The following is a 12,994-nucleotide window of genomic DNA, read 5'->3' on the forward strand; positions in this document are numbered from 1 at the left end:
TTGTTTGGACTAACTGCTTTGTGCCCCGCACACAGCTGTGGGCATGACACACATCTGGAAATTATATGACCCAGCATCAAGATCTGAACTTGCTGGAAGGCAACATGCAGTGCTGGTGTGGCTGTTCGAACTCCCCACTCCTGCCTTGAAATTAGCCTCAAGTTTGTCGCCAGGAACGCTGGGTGAGGTTGCAGGAAGCAATAAATAAATCCTTCCAAATCCTGGGTGAGGCACAGAATGGAGTAATGTGGGAAAGCAAAACGTGAAAAGGAGAAAAGGAATGAAACCAGGTGTGGAAACCATTTCCATTCATCAGGATGGTGATATGGCCACAAAACAAAAATTTTAGTTATGTTCTGCTGTGTGTCTTCTTTGAGAGAGAATGGATTTTCTCCTTGGAAGGGCACGGCTACTCTCAAACTTCTGAAAATAAGTGGTTTACAAGAAAGACAAAACACTTTTGCAAAGTTGCAAACCTATGTGTGCTGTTTCTGTCTCACTATCTCCTTGGACAGTCAAATACCCATAGACTTTCCTGGGTTCTGGTACTCTTTAATCATTTTCCAGTGAGTTCATTCCATTTCGGCTACAATAAATTAATCCAGCAGATCCACACACACTGTTGTGAGAACTCCAGAAAGGATCAATGCTATGGAAAGCTTACTCAGCTAAAGAGCAAACTAGCCCAAATTACAGCAGAGAACAGCAGTCAAAGGGGCGCAGAATCTGTGTTAAATATTTCCTATGCCTGCTTTCCCCTTGCTTTCAGAGAGGAAATGAGAATATTATAAGCTCCGGGACACTGATTTTCCTCTTAGGAAGTGGAAGAACAAAGTGTTTTTTCAAAAACCTTTTTTGCCATGTGAAATAATTCCAAATGAATTTTAAATTTAAAATACCTGAAGTTTTTCAACTCAGAAATGCTGATTTTTCTTTTTGTAAAAAGTCATGTTATTGTAAAGCTGAGATTTAAGAAAAACTACCGGACACGAAACTTCCCTGAAAGTAAAAAAATCAGTGATTGAAGTAAAACCACATTAATAGTTCACTGAATGGCATTCATTATCTTTTCCGCATCCAATCTTCAAGCTGCGAGTTCAGCAAACACTTGACTTTTAAGTTGGTCAGTGTCTCTTCAACCAAATATAATAAAGAAAATTGTGATGATTTTTTTACTTCCCTCCTAAAAGATCTCATCCTATTAAACTTGGGTTTATCCAATCTACCTGCAAATGATGCTTATTTTTGTATACAAATTACTGTCAACCTCTATATACCAGCAAGAAAAACTAAACCCGAAGAATGAAAATGAAGCATTCCACAAAGATGTTACTAGTGTTTATATAAAAACACTTCCTTTAAACAGTTATTAAGAGGTTAACTCATTTCAAAATGACAGTTTGGAAATAGCTATGTCAAAATGTGATCAAGTACATGAAAAACCTTAATTCTACCTTCTCCAGAGCACACCATCTAATAATAATGCAAGAATGAGACGAGAGTACAAAGACCACTCTGAACAACAACAAACATTCCAGTGCATATTTACTACATCTCTTATCTATGAAATAGATCGACATTTCCATATCCAAATTACAAGTTTCTAATAAAATACCAAACGTCAAGAGAATTTGTTCATTTCTTTGCAGAGGAAAGTGCTGCTGCAGTCACAGAGAAATACAAACATTTATTGAACATCTAAGGCCACAGAAGTGACAATTTCAGCTGCTGCCAGAAGAATCTACCACACACAACACAACTCCTTGCTCCAAACAAGAGCATCAACCGAGCAGCTTAAGAAGGGGTTTGCAGAGCTTCATCTTGGACCCCATTTGATGTCTTTTACACCATGAAATTGCCTTTTCAGAGCATGGTTGTCTGCCCACTCAGCATTTAGAAACGAGTCGTCGTCCTCCTCCTCCAGTTTCTGTGGCAGAGAGTGGGGGAGGCAGTGAGGGACGCAGCCTGAGCTCTGTCGGAGCAGCCCAGCTCTCAGGCACCAAAGGAACACTTACCTTCAGCTCCTCCTGCTTCCTGTAGTAGTACAGCATCATCTCTTTCTGCTCTTCATGGCTGATCACAGGCTCCCGCCCTGGAGCTCCTTGTCCTTTCTGGAAGGGAAATTGTAAATGTTGCTGATGGCATTTGTGATACAAAGGAGAAGCTGCTACACAAAGACTTTCTTACACAAAACCTTTCTTCAGACAACTGGATTGCTCAGATTTAATAAGGTCCCTCCGGACAGGAAAATAAATGCTGAGAAACTGTGGCTGCATTCATAGAATCACAGAATGTTTCAGTTGAAAGAGACCTTGAAGATCATTTAATTCCCATCCCCTGCCATAGGCAAGGACACTTTCCACTAGACCAGGTTGCTCCAAGCCCCATCCAACCTGGCCTTGGACACTTCCAGCGATGAGGCAGCCACAGCTTCTCTGGGCAACCGGTGCCAGGGCCTCACCACCCTCACAGGGAAGTGAGGGCTATTTTTTCAAGTGAGCTTTATTTTTTCATCTCTGTATCTGAATCATGCTGTCAATTCTGTGGACATCAATGGAAGATGCAAACAGGATTAAGTCTATTTTACATAAATTCCCACTTTAAAAGATATAATAAATCTGTTTTAAGGTCACTCTAGGTATCTCAGGATGGGCCCATATCTTTAGCTCCCCTACTAATACAGACACAGGATGGCATAGGAGTCAGTAAAGCAGGGAAGTAAGGGAGTTACAAACCACTACAAATAAAAGGAAATTTCTTGTCCAGGCAACTGTGCCCCCTGGAAGAAATGATGGACAAAGCAGGAAACAGGTGCTGTCAGCAACTGCAAACACAGCATCTTGCATGGAGATGATGGATGCTCTCGAGAATAAACAGGGCCTGAGTTGGTTTAGGCAGAGAGGAACCCCTGTACTGCTCTTGTTCTTTGAGCAAGTCCTTCAACTAGTTAAACATACAGCATTCCTCGGAGCCTACACTTCAGTGGCTATTGAGATGCTACACCATTTCCCAGTGACCCTGAGAGGAAAGAGAAAACAAATCTGGTCTTCTAAGTGACAAACACATAAATCACCTGACTTATCTCTCAGGGATGCACCGCAGAACCCACTGCAGGTGGTAAGATTTGCCATAAAACTTCCCAGTTTTTATTTCCTCTATTCTTTAAATACCTCTTTGTTGTACTTCACAATAATACTATGGAGCAAGAAACAGTAACTACAGTATGTAACTGATAGGCTAAAGAATTACTGAAGAAAAACTCAGAGTATAATCCATTCAAACCTTAAAATAGAGGCACAGTTTTAAGATGCTCAAGCTGGAACGAATCTAATCTATTTTATACTCCTATGGATAGTTCTCTTCCACAGAGAACAGACAACCAAGGGTGAGGAACTTGTAGAGTAATCTCCCAGCAATACTCACTTTCTGGATCTTGACAATGATAGTTGTTTTCTCATTTTTGCCTACATAGTCAGAGAGCAACTTTGTTTCTTCTAATTGCTTTCCTGCCCACCACAACTGTGCTTCTGATTCTTTTATAACTTCAGTTCCAGCCTGTGACAAAATAAACAAGGTGAAGAGTTAGAGGGTGCTGTTTCTTGCTTTTTTTTTTTTTTTTTCAAAACCAGATTTTTTTCAGGGGAAAAAAAAAATCTTTCTGGAATTCCTAACATGAAGTGTAATTTTACACTCTACTTCTACATCTTTCTCCTCATACTCATCTATGGCATTTTTATTTATATTGCATTCAATCTTGATCTAATACAAACACTTCAGGTAACAAATTCTCCCTCTTGGAGGTGAAGACAACTTTCACTGACAAGGTGAAGAACAGCATAGCCATGTTTAACCCAGGACTACATATAATGGGAATACATTACTGCATACATGAGTTCCCGATAAGTCTTCTTTATCTTCGAACTCCATCCTAATTGGATCGTGTGGAGGCAATCCCATTGGATACACAATCATGACAGCCCCTCGGAGCTGCTCCAAGGCATCTTTCACCGTCTCCATATTAACGCACACATTGGCCTGAACTTGTTTCTGAAATACAGACAGGGATCATTGGCCACACAAACCTGCAGAAAGACTGCTTCGCGGCCAATTCAAAGGCTAAGTGATGGGATATCTGAGCAGAGCTAATGGGCTGCACAAAGATATTAGGAGCACAAATTTCCTCAGTGGAATACTGACTTGGGAGTACATCTCTCACCTTTGTCCCCTCTGTTTAGCCTGCTTACGTGGGGTCGGGGAGAGAACAAAAAAGGGAGATATTCACTGAACTGTGCAGGAGACAGCTGCCTGTGGAACACAGGACTCAAACCAGGACACATATGGCCACAAATACCAGACAGGGGTGCTTTGGCTCCAAGCACTTGTTATTCATGAACATGATTCAAGCCAGCAAAATTCAAGTGAGGGATGGAGAAGGGGCTTAAAACTTGAGAAAAAAATAGAGCACATGCGAGCAGAAGTGTAAAGCTTGGCAAATTGCACAGCTCATGCAGAGAACTGTAAGACCAAGTACTTGAGATCATTCCAAACCCTACTGCAAGGATAAAGGAGAAACATGACACATCTGGAAGAAAAGAAATAAAGGTCTTCCCTGCAGATTTAACAGTTTCTTAAGTACTAAGGTAAGGGAATGTTGCCTCCTTGTGGACATTCTTGATCTGGTTAACTGGCCAGTACAACCTTGAATACACGGGCATTTTCCTTCTTTTTTGTCATTATAAAGTGGCAAACCAAACAAACCACTTCTCAAACTATCCTTAACTCCATTCATAAATATTACTAAATATGTGTTTCAAAGCCATACAGAAGCTGAAACACAACACAGAGCACCTACAGATTTGGCAATGTGAATTTGAATGCCTGAGAGCACCGTCCCATCAGGGCAAACCTTGTGCTTGTCTTTGAACACACACACTCAGCAGGCCTGAGCAAGAGTGCAAGTGCTTGTCAAACCAAGGCCTAACCCTGCCCCATCCCTGGAAGTGTTCAAGACCAGGCTGGATTGAGCTCTGAGCAACCTGGTCTAGTGGAAGGTATCCCTGCCCATGGTAGTGCGGTGGGACTGGATGAGCTTTAAGGTTCCTTCCAAACCAAACTATCTGTGATTCTGTGATAACCTAAGAGATTAGAACACATTTTTCAATTAATTACACATAAAAGTCAAAAGACTTCATTAACTCCAAGAATAGCACAGAATGCAGTTAATTTTTCACCAGAAAGCACAACAAGCATTCACCCAAAGAACAACACATCAGTAGCAAATTGCAAGGATAAAACTGAATGTGATTTAATCGTTCCACATTGCTGGCTCAGCTGCCAACATTCCCTTGGAGTTTAGTAACTGATTCCTTAACCTGTTGAACCACTTGCCAAAAGCCTTAAAGAAAAACATTAACCAAAATGTCAGGTTTTATTAGATTATTCACATCGCTTCATGGCATTTCTCAACAACTCTCAGCCCTTGCACCAGAAAAAGTCTGATTTTATTTAAGATGCTCAACTCCACAGCACTTATTAGGAAAGCTCCCACGCATCACTTGAGGAAACTTACCTTAGAGATTAATGCCTTGGCTTCTTCTATTGTCTTCTTTATAACTTGCTGCATTTTTTCATTTGGAGCTAAAAGTAAGAGACATATTTCATAGTCTATGCTTAATGTAAAGAAACCTAGCACATATCCTGTCCAGACTCCACTGTGAGCAAATGAAACAGTATTATGTCATAAAGCAGGAGTTACATAGTTCATTCCTGTATTTCTTACTAACTTAAGAAATAAGCAGTATTTTTCATGGGACAAACAAACCTACTTTTCCCATGTGACATGTGACTGGTATTTGCCCCATCCCTGGAAGTGTTCCAGGCCAGGCTGGACGGGGCTTGGAGCAATGTGGTCCACTGGAAGGTGTCCTTGCCCATGGCAGGGGAGTGGAAGTGGATGAGCTTTAAGGTCCTTTCCAACCCAAACTATTCTGTGATTCCATGATTCTATGATCTGGAACTTCATTTGGGTCAAAGGTCCTCAGTAGAAAGCAACAACCATAATCCCATACCCTCCACAACAAACCAAGGCTCCTTCCCTGCTGGACTATTGTGGGCTGTACTGGCAGACATGCTTTAACTTTGCATAACAGCTTACAGCTTTCTGACTTGTCTTTTCTAATTAAAATCTCAATCTAACAACGAATTTGTAGTTTCGCAAATACACTGTACATTTCATATCACAGTTATCTATTTCAATTGCCATAAAAAGCCTGTCCTCAGAAACAAAAATCCAGCTAAAGCACGCTCATTCCCAGCTTATGTCCCACTTGGGTGCATCATTTGATGGTTTGGCTTACATATACACACTGTTCAATTTTCTAACTTTGTCAATATCACAAGGCTGTCCTCCCACTTACAAAAACATGCTCAGTGAATCTGAATCCCAGTCACTGAGAAAAAAGGAGAAATATTAGAAAAATAACCTGTTAATATATCTTGGAGTCCCCGGGGAAACCCAGTTCTCAAGTGTACATTTACAAATGGGGAGAGTAAACTAAACTGGAACAGCCAAACTTGCTCCTGGTGATTGTTTATGTGCTAAAGAGAGATACTGCTCTTTAGGCTTGTTAATCAGCATTACCCCAGATTCTAACCCAAGACAGAATTCCTGTGTGTGGAACTTATAGTTTGGCTACCTCATTCCAGAACTAGGGATTTGTTGCTCCCTGTTATATTATGGATTGTCTGTGTCTGGAGGGAAAGAAACAAGCATTGACATTTGACTTACCAAATCCATTTCTTCGGCCCATTTCATCCTTCCTGAAGACGCTTCCACCGCTTGGGACACACTTCTCTGCCCACTCATCCTTTAACTTCAGCTCTTCGATCTGCTCATCTGTCAGTCCTTGCATATTGTAAGGTAAGGAAATACCATGCTCTGCCAGCTCCTCCATCTCTTTAGAGCATTTAGAGAACAAGATTAAAAATCTCTGTTACTATAGTCCATTTACAAAAGCCTTTCACATGACGTACATGCAGGCAAAACTAACCCCTAGGTTTTAGTTTCTAAGCAGGTAAATATAGGGAATAAAGAATAAGGGATATAAAAACGCATATATAGATACAGATGGTGTAATTATTTTGAAATGTATACCTTTTACATACCCATAAAACAACATAACAAATTACATATGCAGGGATACAAACCCTCATGGTACTTAGTGGCCATAAACCTTCTCTTTTTGGTATTTCCCTGGTCAGATTTTTTTAAATTTCAGAGCAGCGTCAGTATGGCCTCAGACACCCCACAAACACTGTGGCTGTTGCACAGCAGGTGTGGGTGGGCTGCACCCCCAGGTCAGGCTTACCTGACAGGAATCTCTGCTCTGACAGCCCCACGGTGGGGCGGGAAATGTTTTTTTAAAGCTGCCTCAGAAGTGAACTCAGCACTAATTCAGACGTGTCACTGACTCCATTGCATGGCACGAGATGCTGGTGGTGGCCAATATAACCTCGCGCACGCCTTGGGGCACTGCTGGTCCCGAGGGAGCACTTCACAGTGCCCTCCATAGAAGGAGGACTTTGGACAAAGGCCTAGAGTAACAGGACAAGAGGGAATATCTTCCAACTGCCACAGGGCAGGGTTAGATGGAATACTGAGGGGAAATGCTTCCCTGTGAGGGTGCTGAGGCCCTGGCACAGGTTGCCCAGAGAAGCTGTGGCTGGTCCTACAACTCTGGAAGTGTCCAAGGCCAGGTCGGACGGGGCTTGGAGCAACCTGGGCTAGAGGAAGGTGTCCCTGCCCACGGCAGGGGGTGGGACTGCGAGAGCTTTGAGGTCCCTCCCAAACCAAACCATTCCGCGATTCCCTGGTTTAAGCAGCCAGCACCGGCACACGCAGACGGAGAGTTTCCAGCGTTTTGCGGTGCCCTCACTAAACACCAAGGGCGGGAATTCTCATACGGCCCCGTGAAGAGCGGAGGCGGCGCGTTCCCGCTGCCCGGGCGGCTGCCGGGAGCCGTTCCCGCCCCACCGCGGCCCCGAGCGGTACCTGAGCACAGGCGCTGCACCTTCAGCCGCCCGTTGTGGATGCGGGCGGCGAGCGGCGCCAGCTCGGCCAGGCGGGCGCTGCCCGGCGCCTCCAGCAGAAACTGGCTCTCGCCGCCGCGCTTGACGTGCAGCCGCACCATGGCCAGGCCGGGGCGGCCCCTCAGCAACGGAGCCGAGTCCCTGGATACCGGTGGTAGGGAGGGAGCGCGGGGACCGACCGCGCCCACCGCTTCGGGAGGCGCTGAGAGCGCGGGGGGGCCGCTGCCGCCCCCGCCGGTAGCACCGGGACCCGCCGGGACTCTCCGGTCCCGCCGCAACGGCGCCTCCGCCGGTGCCGCCGCCGCTTCCACTTCCGGGCACCCCGTGAGGGCACGGAGCCGCTTAAAGGGCCCCCGCGGCCTGCCCCGCTGTCGGAAACGACAGAACGCCTTCCTAATTGCAGGTAAGGAGTTTAATTACCTTTTAAATTGATTGTTCTAATTAATCATCGCCTATATGTATATCAATTATAAACAGTGGACTATTCTTAAATTACAGTCAGCCAGTATTTAGCAGAGTTATTACAAGCTAGTTTTGTGGGGACAGCTTGGGAAAAGTCCTGAAACATTCAGTTTTGATAAATTAACTCTGATATGTCCAATGAACAAAGCCCGGGAGAGAGAGAGGGACTGGGGAGGTTGGACATCTGGAATGCAGAATTTATGGATCACAAGGACACTGTGCAGAATATACCAGATAAAAACTCAGTATATGCACTGGAAATTCCCTACTAAAGGGAAAGATATAAAAAGACTAAAAATATGGACTAATTAGCATAAGAAGTGAAAAATCAATAAATGACAGAATACTACTTAATTAAAGATAATTATATAATTTAAAATCAATGAATGTTAATGTCTTTGTTTACTAAAAATGTATAAATAAGTGAAAAAGTTCTGTGTCAGTGCCTGTGTGGAGGCTGGAATTTTGTCAGCCACACAGCCCCTGGCCAAGAATAAAGGAACGCCTCACTTGCTGACACTAAAAAGGCAGTTGTAGAGGGTTTTATCCTGACGATTTAGGAGGATTTGGTAACACGGGAGCACAGAGAGAGTATGACCACCCAGACCATAAGGGCGGGAATATTTCAGGCATACCTGGGTGTCCCGGGGGATACAGCCATGGACAGGTGAGTGGGAACAGCGGGACAGGGAACACGGAGAGACCAGGGACACGTGGGGAGTGGGTCTCACCTCCATCCTCCGTGTTTTCAGAGCCTCTACTGTTGCTCATTGCTCCCATCAGCACGTGGCAGGGCCTTACTACAGCTCACATATATACATACAAACATATACACACCCTGAAATTTTGGAGCATTCCCCGTGGTCCCTACAGTCCTGTGAAGTGCAGAGGAGCCACACGCCAGGTACAGTTCAGACAGATAGTTTTTAATCACTGCAATTAAATATTCAACAACATATTTATCACGTGACTCCCACTAGCAAAAGTTCCCCCCTGAATTTGGTTTGCTAATGTAGGAATATACCAAAACATCAACCACACAGATGTTTGCAGCAACAGCGTAAAACGAGGTAACTCACACACCGAAGCACAAGTAGTACCACTGCTGTTCCAAATGTACAACTTGAATGACCTGAACAGAAAAAAGCGCAACAGAAAACTCACAATCACTCCTCTAGGCGGCTGCAACTCGTGGCTAACCAGGGGCTGTCCGAAGGAATAGTGGATTAGTTCATGGATTAGTTCATGGAGCATATTGTGAGAGCATTTGAGATCTAAAAAGCGTGCTGCCCTGGAATATTTCACTACTCTAAATACAATCCAAGCGTGTTGTCTCACCCCCTGGCTGGCAGACTACGTGGTCTGCAACTGGTAAATACTGCTTTGTATCTCAAAAGCCAAGGGGATTTTTTTTCCAGAGGTTGAGGAAAAGCTTGCTGTATCAACTGTTTCCAATTTGTGGGGAAAAAAAAGAAGTATAGTTAAAATAGTAATGAATAAATGGATGATATGGAACAATTATTCTGAATTAGTGCTAGTGAGTGTATGTCACAATAGGATTTAATAACTGAAATGTACTGACACAGGAGATTAATTGAATATATCAATATGCAAAGTTTTGTTTCTATTTTGAAAGTAAACTATTTTTGTTGTGCCTTAAATTCAAATATAAGCCTTACAAATACCCATAGCCTCTGTTATAAATTAAACAGCTTCTAAACAATACTTGTCAACATTCAAATCTCCATAAACTTTGGCAGCTCTTTGGTAAATACTTATAAATATCAACTAACAAAACAGTCAAAAGGGAGGGGGGAGGCTACCAGCAGGGAGCCTCTTCTTGTGAAATTCCACAAAGGAGAACAGAAATGAAAGAGCTCCCTAAGCAAAATCTGTGTCCAGGATTGATAGGTTTTAGTGAGACAATAGCTCACCCTTCTTCTCTTTTTGTCTATTCAAATACATCGGCATTTTAATAAACTTCATACCATTTTTTGTGCTCTACCATATATACACATTCAAAATTTATACACAAGCTGAAGTGGCTGTTTTTGAGCAGAGTTAAGTTTCAGTGCATTTAAAAATTAATTATTGCACACAGAATAATCTCAAATGCCCAATTATTCTACTGGATAAATGTAGCAACAAATATAACCTTCTGTATCTCTGACCGTCTATCTTTCTGTAAAATCATGAGTTGGTGACACTTTGGGTGCCGGGGAGGGGAAGGGATCTGCAGGGGACCTGTTGCTGGTTGCTCTGGATGGCACAGGGGGTGCAGGTGGCTTTCTTGCTGGCATTGTACAGAAGCAATCAGTAGAACTTTTATTCCAGTCACCATCAAAGTTAAAGTCTGAACCAAGGAAAGTCTTTTGTTCAGCTCCCAGCAAACCTGGGCACCCAGCTGATTTTTCAGAGCAGAGTCGGTTAAAATCCGGAACACTGGCAGATGGCTTTAGCTTCACATTAAAGTTCTCGTCCTCGTCAAACGTCACCCACCCTTTGGGCTGTACGTTTTCAACCTTGAGAGATTTACTTCGCAAGCAAAACGTATTTTCAGCTGCATCCACAGGAAACAGAGGCTTGCTTGTATTCCAGCTGGGGATGGGCAGAGGAGGGGATGGGTGGGAAGCAGCAGGTCCTACCAGTACCTGTGAGGTTATCCTGGACTCCCGTGTTTCCGTCCTAAATGGGTTCCCAGCACTAGGAGTTCTTTCAGTGAATGGATTTGAGAAGTTCAGCCCAGTAATAAATGGATTTGGAGAGCTGTGCTGATGTTCCTGGGATGAATGAAAGGTTGGAATAGGAGGCATTGCTGGCATGCAATTTACAGTATTCAAATTATCCGCATTTCTTTGCCTTGCTGAAGGCAACTGTATCAACTCCTTTTGGTTTAAGGTTGGAGCGGGTGATGTTCGGACAGATGTCTGCATCTTGGACACGAGCAGCTGAAATGATAGGTCTTCAAAAGGGTCACTGCTGAGCTGGGGTTGAGGGTTAGTGCCATGTGTCCTGTTGGGATTCAGCTGCAAAGGAAACAACGTGCTCAGGAATCATGCAGCTGGTTCCAGGTTATTCCTACTGGCCCCCTTCTCACTCCTCAGCTGAAACTTCAACCCAGTTTTGTTTCAACTAGAATGGAAACAACAGCCTGAACCCCCTGTCTAAAGGAAAGCCTGTAAGTTGTTAAACACCACTCCCCCCTCCTCGGTGGTTAATGCCGCTGGAACCTACTTCCTGCAGGTCCCAATCCCAGCAAAAAACACTAAGTGAACTCTGGATAAGAATATGTTCGGGAAATGCTACTGTATTCTAAGCAAGGGATAGCCCAGTACAACTGTGAAATGAAAAGCTCCAGGTTACATTGTTGGGGAGTTTGTGGTACTGATGTTACAAGCAGCATTAAAGCGCCACAATGAAAGAAAACATTAGTGTTATTAGTATATGCAGTCAGACGTTTTTATGTAGACAGGCATCTGTAAGCATCTCCAGTACTTCTTGGCATGAAAAGGGACAATCACTGGTTTCATAATTAAAATAACAAGTTATCCTTGGAGAAGACAGTTTTCTCCACAGAATTTCTCAGCTTTTAAAACCAAAAATATTCCTGCTTTTATACACTGCTTCAAACAACAATGCAAGGTATTTTTTACCTTGTACAAGCTGTCTAAAAAGGTGGAGTATCTGCTTTGTTCAGTATGCACACTGACAGAACAGAGTTTGGAGCTACCCCTTATCAAATGACTTAAGCTTAAATTAAAACTGCTTCTAAGAGTTCAAATGTCACAAAAAGATTTTATGATTTTAAAAGATAAATTTAATATACCAATTGAATTGACTGTCTATAGTTGAAATTTCTTGCAGAATAATATTAAAACAAAGGTATTCAGTAACTTAGGGAAAAATGTGAAAAATTGAACTGTAGAAGGAATAGAAATCAAATGCAGCCTGGCACCAGCTGGTTAAATCCTGTGGTCATTTGAAAGTGCAAGATCCCAAAGAAACTATGAATCCAAATTGCTCCTTATTCTAAGTAAAAACTTGCCCTGAGTAATTCCGGAACCAAATGTTTTTAAAATTGTAACAGTTTGTTTTACTTTGGGTCACAGTAAGTTCTCTATTCCTTGAGAAATGTGATATATGGGGTTTATTTTGAAAAAGAATTTGGCAGTGCAATAGCATCACGATTTATTTGCATTAAAGAGAACATTTACTGCCAACACTGATCTTTTTTTCCCCAAACGGTCCGAGAGCAAGAGGCTCAGCGGTGACTAAGCAATACAGGTGAGGGTCCAATTGTTTCATAAAAAGATGATGACACAAAATAGTTGCTCTGGGCCTAATAAAAGCAGTCTCATTTTAAAATGCACTATGAAAGGAAAAAGCAAACTATGGTATGACAGTCAATCCACGAATGCAGACAGGTGGTTTTTAACAGGGATGG

At 42.9% G+C, this 12,994-nt stretch overlaps 2 protein-coding genes and 1 long non-coding RNA gene across 12 annotated transcripts in view; 1 reads left to right on the forward strand and 2 right to left on the reverse strand.

The window, feature by feature from the left end:
* Positions 1-1,528: 1,528 nt before the first annotated feature.
* CFAP298 (cilia and flagella associated protein 298) lies at positions 1,529-8,338 on the reverse strand. The gene is made up of 7 exons (XM_053936758.1): positions 8,051-8,338; positions 6,788-6,955; positions 5,570-5,637; positions 3,889-4,047; positions 3,424-3,555; positions 2,016-2,111; positions 1,529-1,927 (listed from the first exon to the last, which is right to left on the reverse strand). Exons 1-7 carry the CDS (start codon positions 8,187-8,189, stop codon positions 1,817-1,819), a joined length of 873 nt encoding a protein of 290 aa, XP_053792733.1. The 5' UTR covers positions 8,190-8,338; the 3' UTR covers positions 1,529-1,816.
* A 67-nt stretch (positions 8,339-8,405) lies between these two features.
* LOC128784837 (uncharacterized) overlaps positions 8,406-12,994 on the forward strand; it is a 32,760-nt gene continuing 28,171 nt past the window's right edge. Inside the window, exon 1 of the long non-coding RNA XR_008429640.1 lies at positions 8,406-8,491. This is a non-coding gene — a long non-coding RNA (uncharacterized LOC128784837). The remainder of the gene's footprint in view (positions 8,492-12,994) is intronic.
* The window catches only part of SYNJ1 (synaptojanin 1), a 49,945-nt gene continuing 46,406 nt past the window's right edge, over positions 9,456-12,994 (reverse strand). For 8 of the 10 annotated variants that reach the window (XM_053936748.1, XM_053936749.1, XM_053936754.1 and 5 more), the window contains one exon: positions 9,456-11,576. In XM_053936748.1, coding sequence (XP_053792723.1) covers positions 10,725-11,576 — 852 coding nt within the window. In that variant the 3' untranslated portion in view covers positions 9,456-10,724. The remainder of the gene's footprint in view (positions 11,577-12,994) is intronic. The other 2 variants (XM_053936757.1, XM_053936755.1) reach the window with 1 other exon arrangement.

The sequence above is a fragment of the Vidua chalybeata genome, chromosome 2 (assembly GCF_026979565.1).
Source record: "Vidua chalybeata isolate OUT-0048 chromosome 2, bVidCha1 merged haplotype, whole genome shotgun sequence".
Lineage (NCBI taxonomy): Eukaryota > Metazoa > Chordata > Aves > Passeriformes > Viduidae > Vidua > Vidua chalybeata.

Excerpts from the sequence above, each read along its gene's own strand:
- CFAP298 (XM_053936758.1), bottom strand. The coding sequence starts at position 8,189 with ATGGTGCGGCTGCACGTCAAGCGCGGCGGCGAGAGCCAGTTTCTGCTG. Across the intron at positions 4,048-5,569 it reads CCAAGGCATTAATCTCTAAG|AAACAAGTTCAGGCCAATGT; the intron begins GTAAGTTTCCTC and ends TCTGTATTTCAG. Across the intron at positions 3,556-3,888 it reads AAGACTTATCGGGAACTCAT|GCTGGAACTGAAGTTATAAA; the intron begins GTATGCAGTAAT and ends ATTTTGTCACAG.